This window comes from Coturnix japonica, chromosome 2, assembly GCF_001577835.2.
Source record: "Coturnix japonica isolate 7356 chromosome 2, Coturnix japonica 2.1, whole genome shotgun sequence".
Classification (NCBI taxonomy): Eukaryota; Metazoa; Chordata; class Aves; order Galliformes; family Phasianidae; genus Coturnix; species Coturnix japonica.
The window spans coordinates 173,679-200,162 of record NC_029517.1 but is presented as its reverse complement, the minus strand read 5'-3'; the positions used below and the strand labels follow the sequence as shown (position 1 = coordinate 200,162).

At 61.1% G+C, this 26,484-nt stretch overlaps 2 protein-coding genes across 5 annotated transcripts in view; one reads left to right on the top strand and one right to left on the bottom strand.

The window, feature by feature from the left end:
* The window catches only part of AGAP3 (ArfGAP with GTPase domain, ankyrin repeat and PH domain 3), a 68,512-nt gene extending 54,470 nt beyond the window's left edge, over window positions 1-14,042 (top strand). For 3 of the 4 annotated variants that reach the window (XM_015852790.2, XM_015852791.2, XM_032442757.1), the window contains 6 exons: window positions 1,628-1,789; window positions 9,622-9,776; window positions 10,183-10,273; window positions 10,558-10,780; window positions 12,538-12,793; window positions 12,945-14,042. In XM_015852790.2, coding sequence (XP_015708276.1) covers window positions 1,628-1,789; window positions 9,622-9,776; window positions 10,183-10,273; window positions 10,558-10,780; window positions 12,538-12,793; window positions 12,945-13,166 — 1,109 coding nt within the window. In that variant the 3' untranslated portion in view covers window positions 13,167-14,042. The remainder of the gene's footprint in view (window positions 1-1,627; window positions 1,790-9,621; window positions 9,777-10,182; window positions 10,274-10,557; window positions 10,781-12,537; window positions 12,794-12,944) is intronic. The other variant, XM_032442758.1, reaches the window with a different exon arrangement.
* Window positions 14,043-19,258: 5,216 nt separating this feature from the next.
* Window positions 19,259-25,282, bottom strand: GBX1 (gastrulation brain homeobox 1). The gene is made up of 2 exons (XM_015852690.2): window positions 24,752-25,282; window positions 19,259-20,018 (listed from the first exon to the last, which is right to left on the bottom strand). Exons 1-2 carry the CDS (start codon window positions 25,209-25,211, stop codon window positions 19,498-19,500), a joined length of 981 nt encoding a protein of 326 aa, XP_015708176.1. The 5' UTR covers window positions 25,212-25,282; the 3' UTR covers window positions 19,259-19,497.
* Window positions 25,283-26,484: the final 1,202 nt, after the last annotated feature.

The following is a 26,484-nucleotide window of genomic DNA, read 5'->3' as shown; positions in this document are numbered from 1 at the left end:
GGTGTTCAGCCTTTATGGCCCACGGACACGCGGCTGGTTTGGGGGAAGCACCCAGGAGCATCCCACTTGTGCATGTGGAGGGCTTTCATAGTGAGATGGGGATCTGGAGACCCATGGGTGGGTTGGAAGAGCTCAGTGCTGAGTAATAGGAAGAATAGAGCATCTCCAGAGGGAGCATTCCCGCTTCCGCCCCCTCCCCATCCCACCAGTGCCCTGCAAGCCCCCAGCCCCAGTCCTGTGCCATGGGCTGCAGGGCAGTGCAGAGAGCACAGGATGGGTGACAGCTGCTGTGCAGCACGGGGCACAGAGTCAGTGCAGGCTGCAGGCACCCCACAGCCCTGAGGTGCAGCATTGAGGGTGCACCATGGCCCCCTCCGGGTGGGAAGGCTCAGATCCCTGCAGTGCAGGGCCGGGGGAGGCACCTCACACCTCCTGCAGGCACCGTCCTGCCAAACAGCGGAGGTAATTTATATCCATAAAGCGGGGTCTGATTTTATTAGATTTATCTCTCTCAATTGCCAAGGGTGAGCTATTTCCCCATGGATTAATAGCAGCAGAAACGCCCCACTCGTGTGTGTCAGATCCAGCGGGAACCGGGGGCAGCAGAGCTGTGCCACCACGTCCCACGCTGGCCATGCACTCATGATGCTCAGCGGGCAGCTCCATGCTGCTGAGTGCCGCTATCGGCCACCAGGACCGCTCACCCCCCAGTGCCCCCTATGGGGCTGCGCTCAGGGCTGGCTGGGACCCCCTGGGTGCAGCAGGGCTGTGCTGGGCAGTGGGGCCGGAGCGGCGCAGTGGGCACACAGAGGCAGGAGCACATTTCGGAGAGGGTTAACCGTGCAGCGAGGGCTCCTGCGCCTCGTTGCCTTCCCCGGAGTCTGCATTTTTATGCTGATTGGAAGCCTGCGCTGTGTGTGCTGCTGAAATTGAATGTCAGGCTTTTGATTTTGTTGCTGGTCTCTAATGAAATTTGACATTTAATGGTGAGTGCAGCGGCAGCGTGTGTGTGTGTGATCGGAGCTTGATTAGCGCGCTCTAATTGACAGTAATTAGGCAGCTCCCTGATTGTTTCTAATTCTGCTATTAATTGTAAGGAACAGTATGATTGAGGATAAATTTGGTGCGTTGCTGCTGGGGATGCAGCTTCTTCAGCTCCATATCAGGAGCCTATGGAGACCATTGAGCTCAGTTCCTGAGCGTGGCAGCCCCTCTCCTCATCTGCGAGGCCTTGCAGGGTGCGGTGCCATGGAGCCAGGGCTGTGCACAGTGTGCTGCACTGTCCCTTCCAAACACAGACGTTGCCCCATATACTGCCTGTGCGTGTCCCATCCATCCAAGTGCTGGCAGCGGCCCTCAGCAGGCCCCAGAGAGAGTCCCCATGCCCGGGGTGACCCCGTGTAGGCACCCACACGTGCCCCCCACACTGAGGTCTATTCAGGGACCCAGCACAAGGACCCACACGGAGACCCACCATCCCCAGACCATCCCAGTGCTGAGCAGCGCCATTCCTGCTCCATCTGCAGGCTGGGGGCTGTGCAGCTGCAGCCGGGCAGAGCACTGCTGCCGTCCCCTGAACCCTTGGGTGTCTCCCGCTGTACATCATCTTCTCTCTCTTTGTCCATAGCCAACGGCACTGCCGATTCCCTCAGCTCCAGCCCCAACATCTCCACCACCGCCAGCCCCAAGCTGGAGCCGCCCCCGTCGCCGCATGCCAACAGGAAGAAGCACCGCAGGAAAAAGAGCACGGGGACGACGCGGGCAGACGGCCCCAGCACGGCGGCTGAAGGTAGGCAGCCTCTGCGCCGCGGCGCGGGGACACCGGGCATGGGGTGCTCCTGCCCAACTCATTGGTGCCTCTTCAGGGAGCGCTCACCCCTGAACCTGCCCGTGGTGTCCCACCTGCGGTGCAGCAGGACTGCCATCGTGCTGCCGTGTGCACGTTAGTGGTAGTGCTCATTATGGGCTGTATCAGCGCAGCTGGGAGCGCACCGTACGCTCACGGTGTGCCTAGGCCTGCAGAAGGTGTGCAGACACTCTGTACGCAGCAGCTCATTTCTGTGTGCTTGTAAATCTCCTACTCTTCCACTGTTGTTAGGCCTGCTGGTCTGCCTCAAGGTGAGGGCATTTGGAGGTGTTCGCCTGCTGCAGGAGTCCAGAGAGGAGCGCAGTGCATCAGCCACGTGCTGGAGCAGCAGCGTCCTGCAGGCACTGCGGGTCTCTGTGCCTCTGAAGCAGGCTGAGCTGTGCAGGGCTGTGTGAGGGCTGCCCACATCCACAGGCACAGCTCAGTGCAGCACACAGTTCTTAGGGCCGCACCGATGGGTGGCCTCAGCGAAGTGCTGTGATCAGATGCTGGTATTGGGCGTCACCTGAGGTTACTGTGCCCTGCAGCCACCTGTGGGCTCTGCAGGAAACCAAACTGAGGATGGAGTTCAGGTGGCTGAAGGGGAAGGGGAGCTAAGCAAGGCTTTGGAGCAGATACTGGCTGTAACACTGCACGGTGCAGTGTGTCCTGCACCCCGGTCAGCACCGTGGCCATGATGCTGTCCCGTCCCATCCCCAGGCAGTGCAGCCCTCAGCTGTGTGTGCTGTGCCTGAGCAGCTCTTTGTGCTTCCTCCCTCAGAACCATTCTGGTGTTGGGCTGCAGGGGGATTCGGCAGCTCTGGTTTCTTCCGCACTGCAGTTGGTTTTACCTGAGTGACACCACGTGTGGGAAGGACTTTCCCTTCCAGTGTTTGATTTGGGCGCCTCGAGTGTCATTCAAGCCTGCTATGTACATCGGGCGTCTCATGGCAAGCAAAAAATGTTGTTGTATGTACACCTTGTTAGACCAGTGTGTGCCTGGCTGTGATGGGTGGGGGTTCTTGGACACTCTGCAGCTCTCCCAGCACCGTGACAGGGAGAGGCACGTTGTCGACGTGTGACGTGTGGGCTGTCAGAGCGCAGCGATTCTATACCTGTACATGGGGGTAAACAGGCAGTGCTGCGACCCACTCAGTGACTGGCACTACAGCAGGACCTGGAGATACTGCAGCATTGTAGGGAAGATCCCAAAGTGGCAGTGGGGCTGATGGCTGTGTCTGTGATGTGGATGTGAAAGCTTTCAGATCGCTGGGAGGAAGGGTGGGAGGTGCAGGGCTGAAGGGCTGCTGTTGTCAGTGCTCACGGAATAGTCCAGTCCTGGAGTGCAGCACAGCTGTGTGTGGCACGGGAAGGTGCAGAGGTAAAGATCTGATGCTGTGCAAAACTGAATGCAGTTAAGTGGAGGGAGTAATTAACAATGGACACGCTGTGATAAGCCAGCAGCGTGGACCAGCAGCTGCTCAGAGCTTCCCGATGACATGGACTGCTCCAGGAGATGTGTTGGTCCCACAGCTCTCTGCCCTCTGCCCCCAGTGGAGCACAGCTGCTGTCACCCCAGTCTGTATGTCTCAGCCTGTTCCATCCTGTGCTGTCTCATAGGAAGCTTTGCAGACATGTGCCCACCCTTGTCTCTCTCTGTTGGTAGTGTCCTGGACAGGTGGAGTGATGGCAACTACATGTAGTGGTGGTGCAGTGCCATGCAGTGTATCAGGGCACTGGGTACCCTCTGCTGTCCCCTGCCCTGCTCCCTGCCTTGTGGTGCTGTGCTGTGCTGTGCAGTGGTACCCAGCCCTGCTTTGGGCTGACGGAGTTAATGCAGAGCCCTGTCAGCTGTTGGAGTAATGTCATTTTTTCCTGCAAGGTGCATTGCTTCGCATTCATCAACACGGAACGTTATTTGCCAGGGAGGTATCAGCTACCCAACTTTGTCACAGTGCAGACCTGGCAGCTGTGGCTCCCGAGTGCAGCCCCTGGCACCTGGGCAGAGCGTGCTGCTCCTGTGCAGCTCCAGGGGCTGTGAGCAGCAGACACCCATGGCTCCAGCTCTGTCCTTCGTGGTAATCTACCCTGAGGATGGCTCTGGGAAGTGCCCCATGTGTCTCTGCTCCACACAACTGGGAGAGCCAAGGCACTCCTATTCACAGACTCACAGCATGGCTGGGTTGGAAGGGACCTCACAGCCCACCCAGCTGGCACAGGACTGGAGCACCCATCCTGCAGCACGGGGCCTATCCCTCATATCACTGGAAGAGGTTGGGGCAGGGCTGGGGTCTGTGTGCTGGGCTGCAGCCACAGCCAGGTCACCGCGTGGCCATCTGCATCAGAAGCCAAATGAGCAACGAGCAAACCAGAGTAACGAGCTTCCGTGTGAGGTTCCATCCCCCCGTCCTGACACCTGCACTCAGCTCCTGTGGTAAACCTGGGGCTCAGCGCTGCCCCATGTTGTAGGCTTGGCTGATGGCTGGTGTCACGGACAGTGTTCATATGGCTGATCCTTCACTGCATCTTTTTTAGCTGCTTTTGCTCATTTACCAGCAGTATTTCTCAGCAGGATCACCTGCGCTCTTTGCTTTCACACAGCCAGCGCGGTGCAAGTGTAGAACTGCTGTGCAGAGTGGGGCCGCAGTGCTCTGCATCTCAGCCAGCGTCCCCCAGTGCTGCTCCTGCTGGGGTGGGGACACGAGGGGGACCTGGGCACGGCGCACAGAACGGTTGCACAAGCAGAGCCACTGCACGGGACCCTGCAGAGCCCCACTGTGAGGCCCTGCAGGCGGGTGCAAGCAGCAGGGGAGAGCCAGAGCTGCAGCCAGCCCCAACCTGCGTGCACCGGGCACGCAGCTCAGGTGAGCATCCTGGGAAAGTTGGTGAGGTCTGGGGATAAATTGCCATCGGTTTATCTCATTTAGGAGGTAATCAGAGCCGGGGACGTGCGGAGCAATTGAATCTTAGTTGTTCTGAAGTATCATAAATCAAACGAGCTGTTGCTTTTTTACATGGGCGCATGTTAAAGAGAGCGCCGTGTCAGGCTGCTAGGGAGCATCAGCAAACTCTGGCAGGCGTGTTGTTGGGCTGCCGGGCTGTCACTGAGCAGCACAGCGCTGCGCGGGCTGCAGGAGCACCGTGGCTGCAGCATGCACCGCTACAGCACTGCACAGCACCGCGCTGTGTGCCAGCATTGGGCTGCAGGCACTGCAGGGACACAGCGAGCCATGGGCAGCAGTGCCCATCCCTGCAGCCAGGCCCTGAGCCCCCCACGTGCCCACACGGTGCCTCTGTTTGGTGGCAGCGGCGCTGGGCCGTGAGTCAGCGCAGCACCTTCGTGACGCTCCCTGCACCAGCATCCCTGCGGCTGCCAGAGCTCCAGGGATAATGAACTTCTCATGTGCTTAAAGAGTGATGCAGGGTGCATGGCGAGAAGCTGACAGCCCCTTAATGTGCTGCTCAGCGGCGGCCAAACGACGCGGTTTTGTCTTTGTTTTTTAGTTTTAAAACCCATGGGAAATTGATGGCCAGTAAAGAGTTGTGTTGGGGCGCGGTGCGTGATTAATGCCAACTGTCAGCGGCTGTCGGGGCCGACGGCAGAGAGCTGCAAGAGCGAGGCTGAGCTGCAAGCATGGGGCTGAGCTTTGAACACAGGGCTAAACTGCAAGCACCGGGATGAGCTGCAAGCACAGGGCTGAGCTGTGAGCACAGGGCTAAGCCATGCACACTGCACTGCTGGGATCTCAGTGCGATGCTTTGCCCCCACCTGCCTTTTGCAGGACAGTATGTGCGTGACATTGCCCTGTGGGTGCCCCCAAGCCCCACATGCTGCCTGCATGCCCTGCACCATGCACAGATTGACAGCCCCAGTCCATGGGGACCCTCAACGCCCCTTCTGCATCCCTTAGGAGCATCATCCAGCCCTGGCTGCGCTTGCTCAGCTGCCTTCGTTGTCCTTCCCCACTGTGCACACTTACATGTGTGCACACATTCGGGGCCCCAGGGTGGATGCTCTTGCCCAGCTGAGTTTGCACATCTCTGTGGATGTCACTGCACAGAGCCCCCCAGCCCCACTGCCCCCAGCCCCACACGACCCTCGTGCAGGGCAGGGCAGGGCAGGAGGTGCTGGCTCAGCGTGGGGCCGTGGAGGACTCTCTGGCTCAGGGCCGGGAGCGCTGCAGGGTCTCCATAGCAATGTTCTGCAGCTCTCCTGGCGGCTCGTCACTGTGGAGGGGGCCCGTCCCCGTTGCACTAATACAGGTTAGGAATATTGGGTTTAATGATCTGCAAAATGAGGAGGCAGCGAGCTGACATTTACGAATGGTGCTGCATCCTTCTCTTCCCAGACGCCTGCTAATTTGTTGATATCCCAAACACCTCATAATGATGTGGTACAGTGGCAGCTTGCAAACAAGCATCCCGGGGCTGGGGGCCCGGCTGCCCGCTCCTGGGCACTGCGGGGGCTCAGCAGCAGAGGAGCAGAGCTGTGGGTCAGGAACCCCCTGGGGGCACAGCCTGGGGAAGCTGCCCTGCAGCGGGGACTGCCACCTCCTGTGCTGCACGTGGGGGCCCTGCAGGGCTCTGCTGTGCTCTGCTGTTCTGCACTACTGCAGAGGTGGTCTCAGCATTCCCCGGCAGGACAGGTCCGTGTGTTCCACCAAGTGCTAAAGCCACCCAAAGGTGCCGGTTCTGCTCAGATCCCCCTGCTGAGAGCTGAGCAAATAGGCCTCGGCATGAGCTCAGGTATGCTGTTGCTCCCCATTCTTCTTCCCATGTTTTTCCACCTCCGGTGTCCCTGCTGCAGGGTGGCAGTGCCATCTCCGTGCTCTGCTGGGCAGCTTTAGTCCGGGCAGCTCTGCTCCGTGGCTCTATGGACAGCTGTTTCCTCCCAGGGCTGTGTGTATTGTGGGGCTGGGGGCGATGTGTCCCTGAGGGCCAGTTGCGCACAGGAGCCCCCACCCTGCTCAGTGTGGTGATGTGGCCACTTCCCATATCCGAGTGCTGCGCGCCCTGCCCCGTCCTGGCACTGCACGATGCCCTCGTTAATTTTGCTCTCATTTGGAGCACTCATTGCTGGGCAGCGTTGGAGCGGGGTCGGGGGGTTAACGCCCATTAGCAGAGCCGCATCGTGCCGAGCTCTGCTCAGCAGCTCTTCACGGAGCTCAGTCTTTAAAACATCATCAAAAAATCATCAAGAGGGAGAGAGGCGAGCTCCTTCATTTCTACTGCCCACTAATTCTAATGGAGCCGTGTAATGGACTCCCACCAGTGCTCCGTGGGCCGGGAGAGGGGAGATGATGGGAGATGGGCGCTGCAGCAGCGCTGGGACAGCCCTCCCTGTCACCCACAGCCATTACTGCCATCCCACTGCCATCCCACAGCTCCTTGCTGCCATCCCACAGCCTTCCCGAGCCCCTCAGGAGCTCCGTCCCCACAGCACTGCCCCGAGTTGCTGCAGGGAGTTATGGTGCTTTCCCTTGCAGAAAGCAGCCCGCAATGGAAGCAGAGCAGCAGCCCTTTGTTCGCTCTTGGCGGACTGTGGGAGCAGCAGCCCTTTGTTCAGCACTGGGCTGGAATCCATGCAGCACAAAGGAGGACAGAGCTGAGGTCTGGCTGCGTGCACAGGGAGGCTGCAGTGCTGGGACAGGGCTGCAGGGCTGCAGAATGACCCCGGGGTGAGAATGTGCTCAGAGCCCCAGGGGTGTCCCCTTGTCTGCCCGGGAGCACCCTGGGCCTGGGACCCCAACCTCAGAGCTGCCCCAGAGGCAGGTGGGCACTGCAGGGCAGGGCTGTGCTGCCCTGGCTCTGCTGGTGCAGGGGGTTGTGCTGCAGTGGTGCTCTGTGCAGAGGTACTGAGCAGTAGGAGGAAGGAACGGGGCTGATGTTGTTGAGCTGGCGTTGGCCATCCCTGGACGTGCACAGTGAATCCCTCAGGTCAGAGTTGCACTGACTGCAGGGTTTTGTGCTGTGCACTCTGTTGGAGGTAGGGGCAGGGCAGTGCAAAGCATCGTTTCATGTTAAGCAAAGGGCAGCTCTGAGGGGACGAGCCCAGCAGTGTGACTGCTGGCACCCACTGCCCCATCCCGTGCTGCCCCACAGCTCCCATTCTGCAGGAGGGGAGCGGTGCTGGCAGCTTTCCCCAGCTGAGTGCAGGGTGCAGTGCACGGAGCAGTGTCCCCATCCATGGACAAGGGCAGGCAGCTGGCACTGCACCTGGGACCCTCATCATGGGGCTGCTCCATCCTCCCAAGGTTTGTTGATATGGGACCAGGCTCCACATTCCTGACCCTATCCGTGCTCCCAGCCCCAACAGGTGCTGCTGGGCACTGCAGGGTGCAGCACAGAGCTGGGTGTCCTTCACTGGGTGTTTCAGAAGCGTGGGACCCTGAGCCTGTGTGAGGAGTGTGGCACTGCACCATGGCACAGGGATGACATTTACCTTCTTGTTGTTCAGAGTGAGAACTGAGCTGAGCAGGAGGAGGCACAGGGCTGTGAGCGATGGTCCTCCAAGCAAAGCATGAGTCTGCAATGGGACACAGCCGTCCCTCCCCTCGGAGCCTTCCCTTGGCAGCAGCCATGGGGTACATGTGTGGGCACAGCCGTGTCCAGCCCCCAAATCTCTCCAGCAACTCACTGTTCCCCCATTGGGTCTGTGGGTTCCGGACAGCAGCCCCCAACCTCCCGCTGCCCTCCCTGCCCCCCAGCTGTGGGGCAGGACCTGCTCACCCCCCAGGCACAGCCCCAAACCGAGCTCTTGGCCCCGCGCTGCCTCCGGAGCCATGCGGTTGACTCTGCTTTTAATAGAGAGCTGGGAAGGCACATTATGGAGATGAGGGTGTTATTTGCATAACGCTAATTAGGTAATTACAAATCATTTTGCTATGAGCTGAAGCGTGTGCTGTGACATAACGTTTATTAGTCATTCCATTCAGGCCCCGCTTAGTTAAGTCATTTACTGCACTAACTACCGGAGTTGGCAATAAAAGGTGGGTGCAGGCGCTGGGCGCATGGCTGGGTGGTGCTGAGCTCTGCCCGGGATGGGATGGCAGTGCACAGAGCCCAGCAGCTGCCAGGGGGAAGACCACGTTTTGGGTCCAACTTTTGGTTGTTTGGGGCCTTTTCCTTATGTGCAGGGTGCTGGGATACTCTGGTGGGTGCTCGCTGTCCCCTGCTGCAGCTCGATGCGGGGATGCTCTGCACCACCCCTGAGCCCCTGCCTGCACCCAGATGGATGGCTGTACCTGACCTCCAGGTGCGTGTGCAGCCTGTGGGGCTCCCCAGAAATACCTCTCCAGAGATGAGGGGTCAGGAATTGGATCTCGTGTTTCACAGCAAGAGAAGGGCTTTAATAATGGAGTGCATCTTTTGGGACTGCTGCAGGGCCTGGACACTGTGCTGTGTTGGGCACCCCCTGGGGATGATGGGCAGCTGGGGGCTGCAGGTCCTCAGAGGAGCTGCTCCCATTGGCAGCAGCTTTCTCCAGGAGCTGGGAGGTGCAGGGCATGGAGAGCAGGGCTCCAACAGCTCACAGACCCACAGCATTCCTGTGTTTCACAGCCCAGGGCAATAGGGAATGTGGCTGCAGGTGCTGGTGTGTGGCAAGAGGAAGTGTGCTGAGATGGAGCTGTGCAGCGGCAGCACCGGGCTGGCTTGTGACCCCCAGGTTCCCCCTGCATGCCTTCCCTGTGCCTCCCCTGGGGACACCACTGTCCGTGCCATGGCTGCAGCCTGCAGGGCACAGCCCTGACCGTGCCACCGCCTTTGTTTTGCAGAGCCAGATGAACCCTTTGAGTTCATCATCGTGTCCCTGACGGGCCAGACGTGGCTCTTTGAGGCCTCAACGTCAGAGGAGCGGGAGCTCTGGGTGCAGGCCATCGAGAGTCAGATCCTGGCCAGCCTGCAGGGCTGTGAGAGCAGCAAGAACAAGGTAAGGGCAGCTGCAGGCTTCCTCATTCTTCCTCTTTGGTGTCCACTTTGCTGCATCCACACCTGCCCTGAGCTGAATGCGTCCTCGTCCCTCTGCTCCCAGTCGTGTCCCATCCCTGTGGCCCTCCCTCCCTGTGTTCCCATCACCTCTCTGGGTTCCCTCCCCAGCTGCTCTGTGCCCCACAGAGCCCCCTCACCTTGCTCTGCCCCTCGGGAAGCTCTGTTCCTCCTGGCCCCCAGCCCTGCCCCTCAGCTCCCTCCAGATCTCTCCGCTGTTCAGGAACCCTGCACTCTTTATCCCTGGAGCACAACACTGGGGCTCCCGATGGCTCTGGGGTGGTGACCCTGGGGCTGGTAGCCCAGAGGATGCTGTGGGACCACCTGAGGTTGCTGCGGTGTTGTTGCAGGCACGGCTGGGCAGCCAGGGAGATGCACAGGCCATGCAGGCAGTGCGCACCGCGCGGGGGAACAGCTTCTGTGTGGACTGCGATGCGCCCAGTAAGGAACACTGCGCTGGGGAGGCTGGAGGGGTGGGCAGGGATGGCACCACCACCTCCTTGACCCCAGGTGGATCTGTGCTGTGGGGCTGCTCTGTCCCCTCCTCAGGGACCCAGTCTTAGGGGTGGGGAGGGCCCTGCAGGATTGATCCTTTTGCCCTGCTGGTCACTGGGGTCCTTGCCCCTGTGCCATGGGGATGCCTGGGAGAGTCTTTGGGAGGGGATGGGAGGGGAGAAGGCTGATGTGCCCGTGCTGGCCGTGCCCTCTGATGTCACCTCCTGCAGATCCTGACTGGGCGAGCCTGAACCTGGGTGCCTTGATGTGCATCGAGTGCTCTGGGATCCACCGCAACCTGGGCACGCACCTCTCCCGCGTGCGCTCGCTGGACCTGGACGACTGGCCTGGAGAGCTGCTCACCCTGATGGCCGCCATCGGCAACGCCTTGGCCAATGCTGTCTGGGAGGGAGCCGTGGAGGGGTACCCCAAACCAACCCCCGAGAGCAGCCGGTAAGGGGATGGGCACTGCAGGGACTCATAGGTGGGGAGGTTGGGAGCAATCAGCAGAAGATGGGCAGAGACCACAGCTGTGCCAGTGGCAGGGTCTGTCTGCTCTTGGGATGTCACAGCATCACAGAATGAGATTCATGGAATGATGTGGGTTGGAAGGGACCTTTAATATCACCCAGTCCCAGCCCCCCTGCTAAATGCAGGAGCACCTCCCACCACACCAGGCTGCTCAGAGCTCCATCCAGCCTGGCCTTGAGTGCTTCCAGAGAGGGGCATCCAGAACCTCACTGGGCAACGTGTTCCAGTGTCTCCCCATCCTCACAGTACTGAATTTCTCCTAATGTCTAAATCTACCCTCTTCCAGTTTAAGGACATTTCCCCTGGTCCTGTCACTACCTGCCCTTATAAAATGTCCATCACAGCTTTCCTGTAGGCCCCTTCAGGTGCTGGAAGGCTGCTATATAGTCGCCTCAGAGCCTTCTCTTCTCCAGGCTGCAAAGACCCAGCTCTGTCAGCTTGTCATTGTAGGGGAGGTGCTCCCTCTGGTCATTTCATGACCTCCTCTGGACCTGCTCCAGCATCTCCATGTCCTCCATGTGTTGGGTGCTCCAGAGCTGGACGCAGTACTCACAGATGCAGTAATCCCAGAGTCATGCAGTGGTTGGGGTTGGAAGGGAGCTCTGCAGGCCATCTAGCACAGCTGCCCGCAGTGCACAGCTGCATCCACAGCCCAGCAGTTGCTCAGAGCTCCGTCCTCTGACCTGCAGCGTTTCCAGGTGTTTCCAGCACCCACCACATCTCTGGGCAAACCTCAGTGCCTCATTGTGAACAACTTCTAACTTATTTCCAGTCCAAATCTCTCCTCCTTCTGTTTGAAACCGTTTCCCCTCGTCCTGTCACAGCAGACCCTGCTGAAGGTCTGTCCCGTTCTTACACTGTGCCTTTAGGTAAGACGGGGCCAAACGGGGGGTTGTCCCACCCGCTGTTACGGTGCTCGCTGCTGCCGGAGCCCGGCCGGCTGCGGGGCAGAAGGGGTTAACAGACACTTGGCAGCGGCTGCGGGTCTCAGGGGTGCGTCCCTTTCAGGCCCTTGTCTGTCCCTATCGGAGCGGCTCCGCTGTCACTCATCCCGACAAGAGCCCATTCTGCCGCTTATCAACGGATAAGAGCGGGTCAGGGGTTGGCGGCAGTGAGCATGCTCAGCGCCGGGCATTGATGGCCGCCCGGCAGATGCAGATGGATAGAATGGCAGCAGATAGCGGCCGCACGGCGCGCATCGATCCGCCGGCCCCGCAGCCCCACGCGGGACGGGCGCTGCCGCAGCCTTTGTTCGCTGCAGGCGAGACGGCGGCGGCGATAACGCTCCCGTGGCACCGAGCGCTGCGGGCGGCCAGCGCTGCTGCCGGGGGAGGGACCGGGCGGCCGGCACTGGGCTGGCACGGGGCGGGCAGGGGAGTGTGGGGCCGTGTGTGCAGGGACACGAGGGGCACCGCAGGGTGATGCTGGAGCCCTGGTGTGAGCACGTTCCCAACCTCCAGGTGCCCGGAGGTGCCCGGAGCTGTGGGTCAGTGCAGGCAGGTGTGTTGGGAGCAGTGTGCCGCACACGGAGCCCCGGTGGCAGCCATACACGTGGCACTGCTGGGGAGCGTGCAGTGGTGTCTGCGTGTGACACGGGACGCTGGAATGGTGGCGCTGGTGCACCCGCCCCACGGCACAGCCCAGCTGTTGGTGCACGTGTGACCCTGTTCCACCCGCAGGGAGGAGAAGGAGCGCTGGATCCGAGCTAAGTACGAGCAGAAGCTCTTCCTGGCGCCGCTGCCGCAGTCCGACATCCCGCTGGGGCAGCAGCTGCTGCGGGCGGTGGTGGAGGACGACCTGCGCCTGGTGGTGACTCTGCTGGCACACGGCACCAAGGAGGAGGTCAACGAGACCTACGGGGACGGCGACGGGCGCACGGCGCTGCACCTCTCCTGCGCCATGGCCAACGTCGTCTTCACGCAGCTGCTCATCTGGGTAAGGCTGTGACAGCACCCGCTCCCCTGGGTTCCCTCCAGCCCAGCAGCGCCGCGGGGGCTGCTCCTCTTCCTCCATCCCCCCACCCCGGTGCCATGGAGTCAGCCATGAGCCGCGGGTGCCACTGACGGCCGCTTTCTCTCCCGTGCAGTACGGGGTGGACGTGAAGAGTCGGGATGCCCGGGGTCTGACCCCGCTGGCCTACGCGCGCCGTGCGGGCAGCCAGGAGTGCATCGACATCCTGCTGCAGCACGGCTGTCCCAGCGATGGCGCCGCGCTGACCCCCAGCCTGCCCCGCCGCAACGCCAACGCCAACAACAACACCTGCACCGCCGTGCCGCCCCAGCTCAGCGCCAGCCCCAGCGCGGTGTAGCGCCCTGCAGCGGGGCCGAGGGCTGTTCCCTGTGTGCTCCCCCCCGTGGACCCCTGCTGTGCTGTGCCCAGGTCATGGGGGCTCTGAAAGGGGCAGCTGTGCAGGCCCAGCGCTGTCTGTGTGCGGAGAGTACTCTGGATGGTACTCAGTACCCCCATTTCATGACCGGTACAGGGGAAGGAGAGACAGTTCCTGTGTGCCCCCGCCACGCTCACATGTACGTAGTGCAGGGCTGGAGGTGGTCTGGGATGCTGCCCACCCCTGGGCAGTGGTTTGGGGAGGACCAGTTCTGCCCCTGTTCCTCTGCCCTCCATTTGGCCACGAGGTGCCCCAGTGCAGTGGGGCAGTGGGGGGCAGTGGGAGGTCTACACGTAACTGCAGCCCTCTGCCCCTCTCTGCTTCTGAACAGTATGGGGGTCCCTTTGCTGGTACTGCCCCCCCGCCCCCCACTGATGCCAAGGGAATGTCCCTCCCTGCAGCCCCTGGACGGACCCCTCAGCCCCACTGTTTACCAGGGGGGTAGAGGACGCTCTGGGGCCCGTGTGTCTGTCTGTCTGTGTAAAGTCACTGTCCCATCAGGTTGAAGCCCCTGAGCCGTGCACAGTGCCTCCATCCCGCGGGTCCCACTGCTGCCCTGTGGCTGAGCAGGGGGGAGGAGCGGAGCTCCTGCTCTGCTTGGGGCCGTCCTGCAGCTGAGCACCGGGACCGCGAGGCTTCGAGCGCCGCCTCGGAACGTCTCCATCACTTGTGTATAAAGTGTACATTGGAAATATTTATATGGACACTCTGTATATAGTGTTTCTTTGCCATGAATTGCCCTGTGTGTGTTACCTGCAGCCAAGGAGATGAAGGCCAATAAAGCACCCACTTCCTGCCGGCGTGGCTCCGTGTGCTGCCCTGGGGCTCCGTGCTCGGCTGTGCTCGTGGCACAGACACGGACCTTCAGCCCTCCCTCCTTCACCGGCGCTGACATCGGTGCTGAGGCACCGGGGAGGGGGATTGTGTGACCCCCCCGGTCCTGTCTGACAGCAAGAGAGCATCTCCCCCACTGCAGGCAGCCCATTGCAGCCCCCCTTCACCTTCCTTCCCTTCCCTCCCCTTCCCTTCCTTTCCTTTCCCTTCCCTTCCCTTCCCTTCCCTTCCCTTCCCTTCCCTTCCCAGCTCCACTTCTCCCCTCGCGGTGGGGCAGCCCCGCTGAACGCTGCGGGTGAGGGATGTTCCCTCCTCCGGTGCCGGCACGTTTTCACGGTCCCGGTCCGTGCTGCCCCTCCTGGGCTGCCCCGTTCTCCGCCGCTCCTGCCCGGTCCCTCCGCTGCCCCCGCACAGCCGCACTCGCTCCCCGGCCCCGGCCCGGTGCTGGGTTTGGTTAATTTCCTGGCGACTGCATTAGTGGGAATGGAAGCCGAGGGACGGCAGCTCCTCTGGGGCCCATTAATCATCCCCCTCAGACAAGCTGCCTTGATTACAAGTGGCAAGAAATTCATTAGGGCTGCGGCTCTGACAACTTTTATCTGCGCGGCTGGATCTGACTCATTAGGCAGCCAAATTAAAGCCATGATGGGCCCTGATGAAATTCACTGCTTGTTTATCTTGTGCGATCTGATACATCTGCCCATACATCATCTCCCGTGCGGGATCCCGCCCGGCCCAGCCCCGGCACCTCCCTTCCCATCCCGCCCTGCCCCGATCCCGCCGTGTCCCCGGTGCCGGGCGCTGCCGGTTCGGCCCAGCCACGGGCACAGCCCCACGTTCAGCCCTCAGGTTGGCCCTGGGGTCAATGCAGTGGCCGTGCCCGTGGGGCCGTGTGAGGACACAGCCCTGAGCTTCCCCCCGTGGCCACACGGTGCCCGTAGCAGCATTCAGCCCCCGGAGCACCCACAGCACTGCAGCCGGGTCCCGTGGCAGTGACACCCAACCCGGTGTAGGGGCACGGCGGGCAGTGAGCGCTGCGGGGCAGCGGGAGGGGACCTGCAGATGAAGCTGCCTGTGGTCTGGAGCAGAGGCACAGCCCCTTCGGGAGGCAGGAGATGCCCCATGGCCACCCACCTGCTGTCACCCTGCTGGGGTGACCCCTATGGGCTGTCCCCGTGTGACTCATTGCAGAGCTCCCGGGTGCCCGTGTGCCCAGCTGTGCAGTGTGGCATTTGTCAGAGCCTGGGAGGGCAGGGGGACAGGGCTGTGTCACCGTGGGGCTGTGCCCCATGGCTCCTGCAGGCACCCCAAAAGCATCCTGCCCTGCAGTGTGGTGATGCTTTGGGGTGTGTGGGGCTGCAGATGGAGCTGTGGGGAGTGGTGCAGAAATCACAGGTGCCCTACATCCCCAGTATTGACACCAAACAGCTGCAGAGCACCTGCACTGCACTGACTGTGGTGAGTCACCATTCAGGCTGCACCACTGGGCTGTATGAGCACATCTCAGCACGGCCAGGTCTGCCCTGGGCACCAGGAGCACCTTTGGGATCTCTGTAAGGTATCCCTGGCATTCTGCTGCTGAGGTCATGGCCAAGCCTGCTACCAGCCCCCTGCACCTGCACTCAGAGCTGTGATGCTGCTGCTGCTGCTGCTGTGGAGGCACTGCAGGTGGTCAGAGCTCCTGCCCCTTCCTGTGTGCCAGTCCAGTGGGATAAGGCTGGCTGTGGCTCTGGGCAGCCTGCTCCAGTGGCTGGAAGCCCTGCCCACAGCAGGGGGTTGTGGATGATCTCTGAGGTCCTTTTCACCCCAGGCCATTCTCTGATTCTATGAAAAGGGCTGATACTGTCCTACCCATGTGCAGTCAGAGCCCTTCTCCCCATGTACAAACAGGGCTCTTGAAGTGGTGATGCTGCACAGTGTGATCCACCTCACAGGGGTCACACATCCCCATTGGGCCATGCACCCTCATTGCAGGGTCAGAGGGGCTGCCCAGCCACCACTGCACAGCTCTGGAAATCACAGCACAGCGCTCCATGCCGGGAGCCTCCAGCAGCTCCACTGCACACCTGAGCGGGTCCAGGAGAGCCCAGGCAGTGCACAGCCCTGTGCTGTGTGCCAGCAGCTCTCTGTGCAGCATCACTGTTGGAGTGTTACAGTCCGTGTGTGTTGTACTGAAAACCCTGTCCTGACAGGAGACCAATAACCATCCCATCCAATGCAATCATTGCTAATTTCCTAATTCTTCAGGAATCATTTTCCAAGTAAAAAAGTGAGTGGGTCTGTGCAGAAAGAGTTCCCTGCTGAAGGATGAAACTGGCAACAAAAGGGCAAAAAAAGTCTTGTATAGATATAGATAAATATATACATGTATGAATATATGCATGTTGGTGTGTGTACAGTGTCTGTGTACCCACATCTGCCCTGTACTCTGTGTGTGTGTGTGTTTGGGTGCCCACCTGACAGTCCCTTCCTCCCCCACCCACTCCAGGGCACCACACATGGGCTGATAAATGGGAAATTCCAACTCGACAGGTGGAAAACAGATTCCCAGGAAGGCCTTCAGACCCTGGGTGGGCTCCCAGTGATGCTGTGGGATGGGGACCCTTGGAGATGCCTGGGGTCAGCTGGACTCGTTCCTCAGCATCCTCCCCCAACAAACAGCTTTAAGCAGGTGTTGGAGCAGAGACCCCCACAGGTTCCTCCTGTCCACACGGCTCCATTGCAGCAGGGCTGTTCTTACTGCCTGCAGTTTTGGTGCTCTCCTCCCCCTCCAGCCAAAGTGGTGCAACACCTGCAGCTCTGACTCATGGGCACCCTTGGGCCCATCAGCTCTTCTGCTGGGATGTGCAGGAGCCACGATGTGCTGTGTAGGCAATGCCATGCACTGCATTCATTGGAGTGCTGCAGTGTTTTACTCACTGCCGTGAAGAGGGAGGAAACCCCTTGCAATGCACAAGGCTCAGAGGGAGCTCAGTTCTGCACTGTGAGGGACATTGAGCTGCTCTGTATCTCAGTGCTCCTGGTGACAGCACTGAGTCTGTGCCTTCCATCAGCACCAAACTAAGCCTCTCCGCAGCACTTTTAGTTCCATTAACATCAGTGTTTGTAGGGTTGCACTGTTCGATGGTTCTCAGACTGACAACAATAAAAACGCCCCAAACCAAATAACTTTAAGCAGCTGAAAGCTCCAGTTGGCTGCCAGCAGCCCCTGAACAAAGTGCAGCCACAGCAGCGGTGCTGTGTGAGCCCATGGCAGTGGGGGGGGGTGAGAACACAATGAACTGATGTTGTCCCTGGAGTGGGACTCACCAAACTGCAGCATCAGCTGGAAATACCAGGTGAGAAAAGGGGGTTCTCCAGCACTTCAAATGCATTTCATACCTTTCAGTGGCACTGCTCCAGCTCTGCTGCTGTGGGCTGTTTCAGAGCACGGGGCTGTGCCACACGGGGTGACAGTGGCAGTAGCTCACACCCCACACATGTACAGTAACACAGCGCTGCTCATGGCTGCACAATCATCTTCTTCTGCCCCTCCACAGCTGCTCCCATCGCTGCCTGGCCCAGGTCCTGCTCAGGAGCTGCTGCAAGTTCTACAGGTGGCATTTGTCCCTTCTGCAGCCACATAAGGCTGATAAGTTCATGTTCTGTCTTCAACCCAACCTGGACCCAAGAAGGGAGGAGATACCTGACCACAGTTCTCAGGTGCCAGCAGATCTGCCACAGTGCCCCAAGGGCACCACAGCTCCCCTGGGCAGTGAGGTGGGGGCAGCTGCCAGAGGACTTCCCCCAATCCACAGTAAATGCCAACAGATGCTGCACTTGAGCAGTCTGAGCCCACAGAGACAATGCTGCATCTCCTTTCCAGCTCAGTGATGCAGGGGACAGAGACAGAATCCACCCCAACGTGGCTGCAAGAAGCCCCTTGTGCTCCACAGCTGCAGGGCTGACAGAGCTCAGCTGTGCTGTATGAGCATGGGGCCAGCTCCTCACTAAAGGAGGCACCTGCTGAGGAGGGAAGGGCTGAAAGAGGGAGGGAATCTCCCCCAGGTAGCAGAGAAATGGGTTAGGCTTTGTTTTTTTGGTGCTTGTGAATGTGTCTGGGGGTGGTGCAGCAAGCCAGCAGGAGCTGTGCACACAGATCCAGACCGTGGGTTCTCCAGTCCCATCTGGCCATTGGGCATCCTGCTCTGGGTGGCCTTGCTGGGGCAGAGGGGAACTAGGACCCCGAAGCGCTCATGGCCTCAATTACTCTGTTTCTGTACCACTGTGATATCAGCTGTGGCTGTCGGGGTGTCTCGTACCCTCAGAAGCTGTGTCTTCCAAGGAGGGGTGCAATGACCAACAGTGTCACAGCAGCTACATCCTACATCCTTAGAGAAAAACTTTCTTCCTGTTTGGGATGGGGCTGCATTGGCTGTTACTACCATGTGAGCTCTCTGGATGACGTTCTTCCAACCAGCAGGAAAGGTTATCGTGAAAGTTATCATGGCAAAGCATCCAGTTAGTGAGGGGCACTGCAACCAAAGAACCTCCTGCACTGTTGGCCCAGCACTGTTTGTTTAGCTGCACCCTTTGCAAAACTGGGTCTTCATCAGGCCCTGGAGCTGAGCTCAGTGATGAGAGCCCTCCTGGCTTTGGAACACAGAGAGCTGCAGAGTGCTGCATTGCTGGGCCTTGGTGGTGCTGTCAGTGTCAGCGTGCACAGAGCTGATGGGGGGGCCTGGAGCAGCCCTGGGGGCAGCGGGCAGGGAGCTTCACATTGAGCCTCTACTGAGCTCAGGACCAGTCAGGGTCAGTGGTAGCACAAGGCTGAGGGATGGGAGGAGCTTTGCCTGAAGGACTTCGCACATCTGTCAGCGTGTGGGATGCACCTGGGCGGGGGGCGAGGAGGAATTCCTCCTGCACTGGGGCACTGCTCGGGCTGCGGCCAGCGGAGGGGCTGCGTGCAGCGGAGGGGCTCCGGCAGAGGCAGCGGACGAACGTCTGGGGGCGGCCCCGGGGATGGTTCGGAGACCGGCGCGACGTCCCGGACCCTCCTTCGTCTCAGCACCGGCTCCGGACCGGGCTCGACGGCGCCCCGGAACCCACGGCTGCTCCTCGCAGCGCTGCCCCGCCCCGCCCTCCCCTCTTATTATCGCTGAAGAAGCTCCATAGAAAATAATTTATTGAAATCACAGCTATACACGGGCGGGCGCTGGCGGACAGCGCGGCCCCGGCCCGGCGGGGCAGGAGCAGGAGTGAACGGGGGGCGGGGGGCGGGCGGCCTTCGCTCCCCGCGGCTCGGACGGACGGACGCGCCGCCGTATGTACAGAGTTTACACGGAATAAATAAGGGACATGTACAGAGGAGTGAGAGCGGCCCCGGGCCCCTCCCGCTGCCGGCGCCCCGCCCGCCCCAGGGTCCGAGAGCCGCCGCGGTTCAGGGTCGGGCCCCCTGCTCGATCTGCTGGTGCTGGCTGCGCACGGCGAAGCGATTGACGTGCACCGGGATGGGCACCACGATCTTGGGGTTGCGGACGGGCTCTCCCGAGCGGTTGCTGACGTTGCCCGCCTTGATGCGTTTCCACTTGGCGCGGCGGTTCTGGAACCAGATCTTCACCTGCACCTCGCTCAGCTTCAGGGCGTGCGCGATCTGCGAGCGCTCCGTCAGCGACAGGTACTTCTTGCAGTGGAACTCCTTCTCCAGCTCCAGCAGCTGCTCGCTCGTAAAGGCCGTGCGCCGCCGCCGGCTCTTCCCGGCCCCGGAGCCCGGCGGGGGCTGCTCGGCCGCGGGGCCGCCCTTCCCCTTCCCCTTGGGGCCCAGAGAGGCCGCGGCCGCCCCGTCCATGAAGGGCTCCTCCTCGCTGTCGCCCGCCGAGCTCTCCTCCTCCCGTTCGCTGCACGGCGTCGCTGCCGATTTCACCTCCAGCTTCTCCTCGTCCGAGCTGTACGCCTTGGTGTCTGCGGGGCACACAGCGTCAGCGCCCGCACCCGCAGCCCCCGCAGCCCCCTCCCGGCATCCCGCCCGCCGCGCTGTCCCCGCACACCCCGCACATCCGCGGGGTACGATGAGGCACCACCTGCATCTGCACCCACCCCTTTCCCGCTGTGACAGCAGAGCTGCTGCACCCCAGTAGAGCACCACGGAGCCCTTTGAGGCCGTCCAGCCCTCTGTAACCCCAGAGGAAAATGAGAACCTTGCTCCTCGCTCAGCCCAGCCCTCCCCTTGCCCCGTCCCATTGCATCTAACGCTGTTCATCCATCAAGAGTCAGCCCAGTGGAGCTGCAGGATCTTCCCAGGCAGCAGCCCGAGCTGGTTCCAGCCAGCAAAGCTCTGCAGGGCAATCACGGAGTGTCTGCTGCCGTACCTCCCTCCCTGCAGCAGAGGGGTACAGCCAGGGAGCACAGGCAGCTGATGACCAAATCTGGAGTTCCCCCAGCACTCTGTGCAATGGGGCAGAGCAGAGGCTGTCAGCATCACCCAACAGCCAGAACCTCATTCCAGGCACCGCCCCAGGCAGAAGGAAGGATTTGGACCCCAGGAGACATCTCTGATACGCCACCTGAAGTGATACTGGTAGGATGCAGTGGGGAGACCTTCTTCTTGTCTGTTTCTTGTGGTCCAAACTGGTGCCTGAATGGTCAAACAGCCATAGAGCAAGGAAGAACGTGAGTAGGAGCAATGGAGAAGAAAGCAACCTGGAAGCCATTCACTATCCTGACAGAAGGGTTCCAACAAAGTCCTCACAGTAGACAGAGTGAAAAGGTGCTATTGGCCACAGCCAGGGATCACTGAGAGAGGAGGAACCAGAAGCAGATGAAAAAGCTTTGTCCTCATGCTGAAACCACCCAGATCTCCAGGATCAACCCAGGGACAGGAACTGCAGCTGGAAGGAGAGAGTGCTGAAGCACCATCACTCAATACAATCCTACACGCAGAGGGAGCAGCAGCAATTCTCTGAGTCTCAAAGCAGCACCAGGGGACCAGCAAGTGCCACTGGTGCTCCAGAAGCTCCCTTTATCTCAGAGGGAGGCTGGACAGTGCCTGACAGTGGAGGGTTGCAAAGATGTGAGCAGCAGCTGCAAGAAACTGCTTGAGCCCAGGAGACGTTCTTACGAGCCGGGTTGTTGTGGGGCTCCCACGGCTCTTGTCAGTCCTGCCCAAGGCTGCCCAAGAGCAGGTCAGCGACTTTGGAGATCTGAAACTGTCTCTGCTTCTCCTGTTTTGTGCAGCAATAAAGAAACACCGTTATCTCTGCTCTGATGTGGGAGAATAGACAGCGCTTCCTTCATGACGGCTGAGAGCGGGGAGTGGTCTCCTGTGGTCATGGAAATGTATGACCTGGAAACTTTGTGCCGTGGGCTGATGACACAAAGCACCTGGCTGCCCATGCATGGCCTCATGCAAGCACTGCTCTGCCCAAAAAGAAGGAGGGCTTCCATTTCTGTGCTCTTGCCCTGTCTGTGGGCACATAAAGCCTGACAAGATGAGAAAGCTCTTACGAGGACATCGCTGCCTCCTCCAAGAGTGCTCATAGCTCTGCTTGGACTCTGCCTGTCCGCACTGATGGAGGACAGGGCCAGCAGTGCACCACAAGATGCTGCTGAGATGGGATTTGCTGCTGTAGGTGCAAATGGAGCACCAGGAGATGGGAGAAAGTCTGAGCTGCCAACTGCAACACATCAGCTCATGAAGCAGCTGCTGTCTGAATGCACAGCCAGAGCACAGGTTTTAAAGACACCAACTGGTCTGTATCTTATAAAAGGGATGAGCAAGCAGGAAGGAACTCAGACTACACGGTGGTCTGTAAATCAGATGGTTTTACAAAGAAAATTGGTATGTTGGTCCATTTACTACCTGGTATGTCCTCAGGGAGGAAGTATGGAGGCAGTGGAGCCCATCCCTTTGGAGCTGAGGCTTTCCAAGGCCCTCAGACAGGTAGTGAAGTTGGCACAAAGCAAAGTGTAGTGACTGAGAAACCAACACGACAGCAGACAGACCCAGAAGAGGATTGGTCCGTCTCTTCCCTCTTCTCAAAATCCCAGTTTGTCATTTCCCTCACTATGGATTTGATATGGATGTACAGGTGGCAAAGTTGTTTGAGCAGGGTCAGGAGAATCTGGCTCAAAAATGGGTGCTGTGAGAGCCAGAAGAGCCCTGCGTTGCTAAACACTCAAGAGCTCCTTGTCATGCTTATTTATAGGGAACAACACAATACTTCCCCACCCGAATTATTCTCAGACCTAACTGAACGTGAATTTACTGCATGGGCCCAAGAGAGGCTGGATGTAGGTGGAGATCTCTGCAGCTCAGGAAGAAATGCACCCTCAGGACACAAGTGAAGGGTGCACTGAGGGCCATTTCCTGGGCATCAATCTTCCTTGCAGCTGTAGCAGCAAAGCAGCCCCCAGGATTCACTGCTTCCTACCACCACTTTCCCTACACTCCTCTCCCCTCTCAGTAAGTGTGACCACAACTGGAAGCCTGAAACACAGTAGGTGCAGAGAGCGATCCTAAAATGGAGCAGTGACTCCCCAGCACTAATGGAGGCTGGGGACAGAAAGCATCTAAATCTTTAGAGTGCAATTCACTCCATGTCAGCAGACAGACAAAAGGAGACCCTTAGCACGGTTCTCCTACAGATAAGAGATCTGCACAACACCTTGTAGATAATGTCAGCTTTGTCTCCTTTCTGGTGAGCTCCTGAGGAGACTAAGTAAGAACACAGAAAAAGAATTGGTCAAAGGTTGATACATACACAGCAACGACAGCCATTGAGGTGCAGTGTCAGGAGGCTGCTGTAGGAAGTATTGCACTGGATGATGCTCTCTTGCTCGTCCCTGGACAACTGCTTTTGGCCGGGGCCATGGGCAGGATTCTACAGAAAACTGCGTTACTGTTGGGAATCGTATTTCCCTCAATTTCTTGATCACAGAAAAAGCCCCCAGCGACCATCATGGTTTCCATATGACCCGGTAGGTAAAACAAGCCCTGCTGTCTGCCTCCGTGGGCCCTGACAGGTACAGTCAAGAGAAAAATCACATACTGGAATCCTCTCGGACCTGGGCAGAGGTGCCCACGTGGCTTCTCATGGGCAGAGAGGGAAGCATCCTTCATGACTCCAGAGCAGGAACAGCGCTGAGTGCTGCTAACAGGCAGCAGCGAGTGAACAGCAGCAGTAAGACACATTCGCTTCCATCATCAGAACAGCCACAACAGGGTGAGCCTCAGAGACACAATTTCTCAATATCAAAAACGTCCAATTTTCAGAACAGCTCATGTGAGTCCCTCAGGAGGACAACACGTTGAGCTCAGGTACAGAGGAGCCACAGTGCAGCTCATATATATCCCTATAGAGTGGGAGATGTGATCACACAGATGCAGGTTTTGGCCACGGCAGTTCTGTTCCTGAGGAGACTTTGAAAACAAAAGTGGGACTGCTGTGGGTGTTTGACCCAGCACGGAGCGCTTAGGGATCAACAAAGCTCAGTAAGAAATAAAGGAGAGGCAAAACGCCTCAGCTGTCCTAAACCAGAGAGTGGCTTCAGGGGTTACCTGCACGTGTGCCACGGCCTTCTGAGCAAGAACAAGTCAGGGCAAGGAGAGCGGCCGGGCTTACCCAGGAGTGTAACGGGAGGACAGAGCACAGCCAAGCCCTGCAAGAAGCTGCAGAGGCTGCTCAGAACGGATCCACACCGGGAAGACTGTGAGACAAAGGTGGATGTCGGAGCTGTGGGGAGGAGGCAGAGCTCAGGACAGGCCGTGCCAGAGAAAGGCAGCGTTCGGTTTGTCTCAGCCGCGCTGCAGAGAAGCTCCATCCCCGCGCTGCGAGAGCAGAGGTGGAAGAGAGCGAGAGCCGCAGCCGGCAGAGAAACAGCGCAACAAGTCACCGGGCGGGATCTGCGCACCCGGGGATGTTCACAAAGGCGAGGGCCGCGGTGGGAGCAGCCTCAGGGAAGCGACGAGCGGGAGCCCGGAGAGGAGCCGCCGCCTGCCCGCTCCGTCGGGTAGAGCCGGGGCCGCGGCGAACCGGAGCGAAGGTGAGCGGGGCTGCGCTCGGCGTGGGGCCGCCGACGGCCACGGGGCTGCCCCGAGCATCGCCTCGGCGGAGCGGGACCGGGATGGAAGCGGGACCGGGATGGAAGCGGGACCGGGATGGAAGCGGGACCGGGATGGAAGCGGGACCCGGAGCGCTCCGAGCTGCGGGAGAGCGAGGGCTCGGCCGGAACCGTGCGAGTTAAACAGCGCGGCCCCACGGGGAGCTGCGACCGGCACCGGGACGGGACCGAGCGGCCGCGACGGCAGCACCTCGGAGAGCTCCGCGCCGCCCCGTCCCGCCCCGCGCTGCGGCCCCGTGCAGTTCGTGCTCCGGTACCGGAGAACGGGCAGTGTGTGTCCGAGCCGCCGGAGTCGCGGGCGGCGCAGACCGGCCCGGGGCGGAGGGCAGCGGGCCCGGTCCCCCCGCTGGGCACGACGGGACGGAGCGGAAACGCAGCGGAGAGCGGCCCTCGAGAGCGGCCCCGCCGCACCCCGCGCCCGGCGCCCCGCCGTCAGGAGTCCCGCCCCGGGCAGCTCGTTGCCGGCGGTGCCGCTCGTCCGTCCGCAGCCGGAGCCGAGGGCGCGGACCCAGCCCAAGGAAGGGGCGAGCGGGCGGCGCTGCCCACCGCGGGGCTCCCGGCGTCACCCCTCTTACCTGCCAGGCCCGGGAACGGGTCCGGGAAGTGCAGCGGCGGCTCGGGCGGCCCTTTGTCGCGCCCCGGGGGCAGCTCCTCCGGTTCCAGGCCCTCGACGCCCCGTCGGCAGCCGGCGTCGGGGGTGGCGCGCGGCGGGGGCAGCTCCTGCGGCGGGTAGAAGCCGTCGGGGGGCTCGGAGAAGCTGGGCAGCGCCGTGGTGAGGGCCACCATGGAGGGCACGGCCTGGCCCAGGCTGGCGCAGAACGTGTTGGTGAGGCGGCCGGCGAAAGAGGCCAGCGGCGCGAGCGGCGGCAGCCCCGACTGCAGCGGCGCGTGGGACAGAGCCTGCGGCAGCACCAGCGGCCGGTACGGCATGAACATGGGGTACCCGGTGTACAGCAGGTGCCCGGAGCGCGGCGGCGGCGTCCCGATGAGCGAGTCGATGGAGAAGGCGGTCCCCTGGCCGCCGGGTCTCTGCATGGCGAGCGGGCGCCGCCGGCTCAGCCGGCACCAACTTTCCGGCGAGCTCGGGCCGCCGCCAACTCGCCGCACCCCCGGGCCCCGCCGCGGCCCCGGCCCCCGCCCCCGCCGCCTCCCGTGGGCTCCGGCGCCCGGCGAGAGCTGCCGCCCGCCCGCCCGCTCGCTGCCTCGGCGCGGCGGAGTGGAGACGCGCTCGGAGCCGCCCGCCCGCCCCGCTGCGGGGGGGCCGGGCCGGGCTGCGGAGGGGAGGGGAGGGGTGGGGTGGGAAGGCGGGCGGGGATGTCGCCCTCTGCTCTCATCCATCTTCCGCACATCACGGTCGAGTTCCTCCTTCAGCGCCCGCTCCGGCGGGGCAGAGCTCCCCGGCTCCCCCCGGCGCGGCCGGCCCCTGGGAAGGCACCTCCCCCTCCCGCCTCATCAGCTGTTATTAATGGTGATTGATGATTAGCAATTATGGGGCCAGCACAAGGGCGCTTTTGTGGGGACGGGACGGGTCCGTGCCGCGCGGCGCATCCCGGCCTCCCCCGAGTCTGGGACGACGGACGGGGCGAACCGGCCCCGCTCCGCTCCGGGCCCGCGGCTCGGCCCGGCCCGACGCTCTGACGGCGGTAGCGGCTCTTAACGGCTGAGCCCGAGGGCCCCGACGGAGCGCTCCTCGCCACGCTCCGGGTCCGGCCCCGCCGCTTCGCGGCCACCCGCCGCGCTGCGCCGTGGGACCGGCCGCCGCCGGCGCTTGGAGCGGATCTCGGCGGGGCGGGCGGCGGGGGCGGTTCTGGAGACGCGGTCCCGCCCGGTGTAGGGTGGGAGCGAGACGGGCGGATTTACGGTGGGTCTGAGGGTCCCCCCGCCCCTCCGCTCTGCCCTCCGTGCGCCGCGGGACGGATCCCGGCCCTCCGCTCCGTCGGGGGCAGCCGGGCCGGGGTGGGGGGAGGTACGAGGGAGGCAGCAGCCCTCCCCGAGCTGCAGGAACGCCCCAGGACCGGGGTTATAATGTGCCGGGCTGCGCTGCACAAAGACCCCGGAGCGCGGGACTGATGCAGCTGCGGACTGAGCGCCGACGGGCGCTTCTGCGCGCAGTTACGGAGCCGGTGAAACCGGTGGGAGGCGAGAGAACTGCAGAGGGCTCCGCAGCTCTGCCCTTCCCCGCTGTGCGCCCTGGGGGCCGTCCCTGTGCCACAGCACTTACTGCTCCTGACACCTGCGCGGTGCTCCTACCTGTCCCCGGGTATGTAATGTGTCAAACGCTGTCCAACCGAGGCCCTGCTGCAAAAGA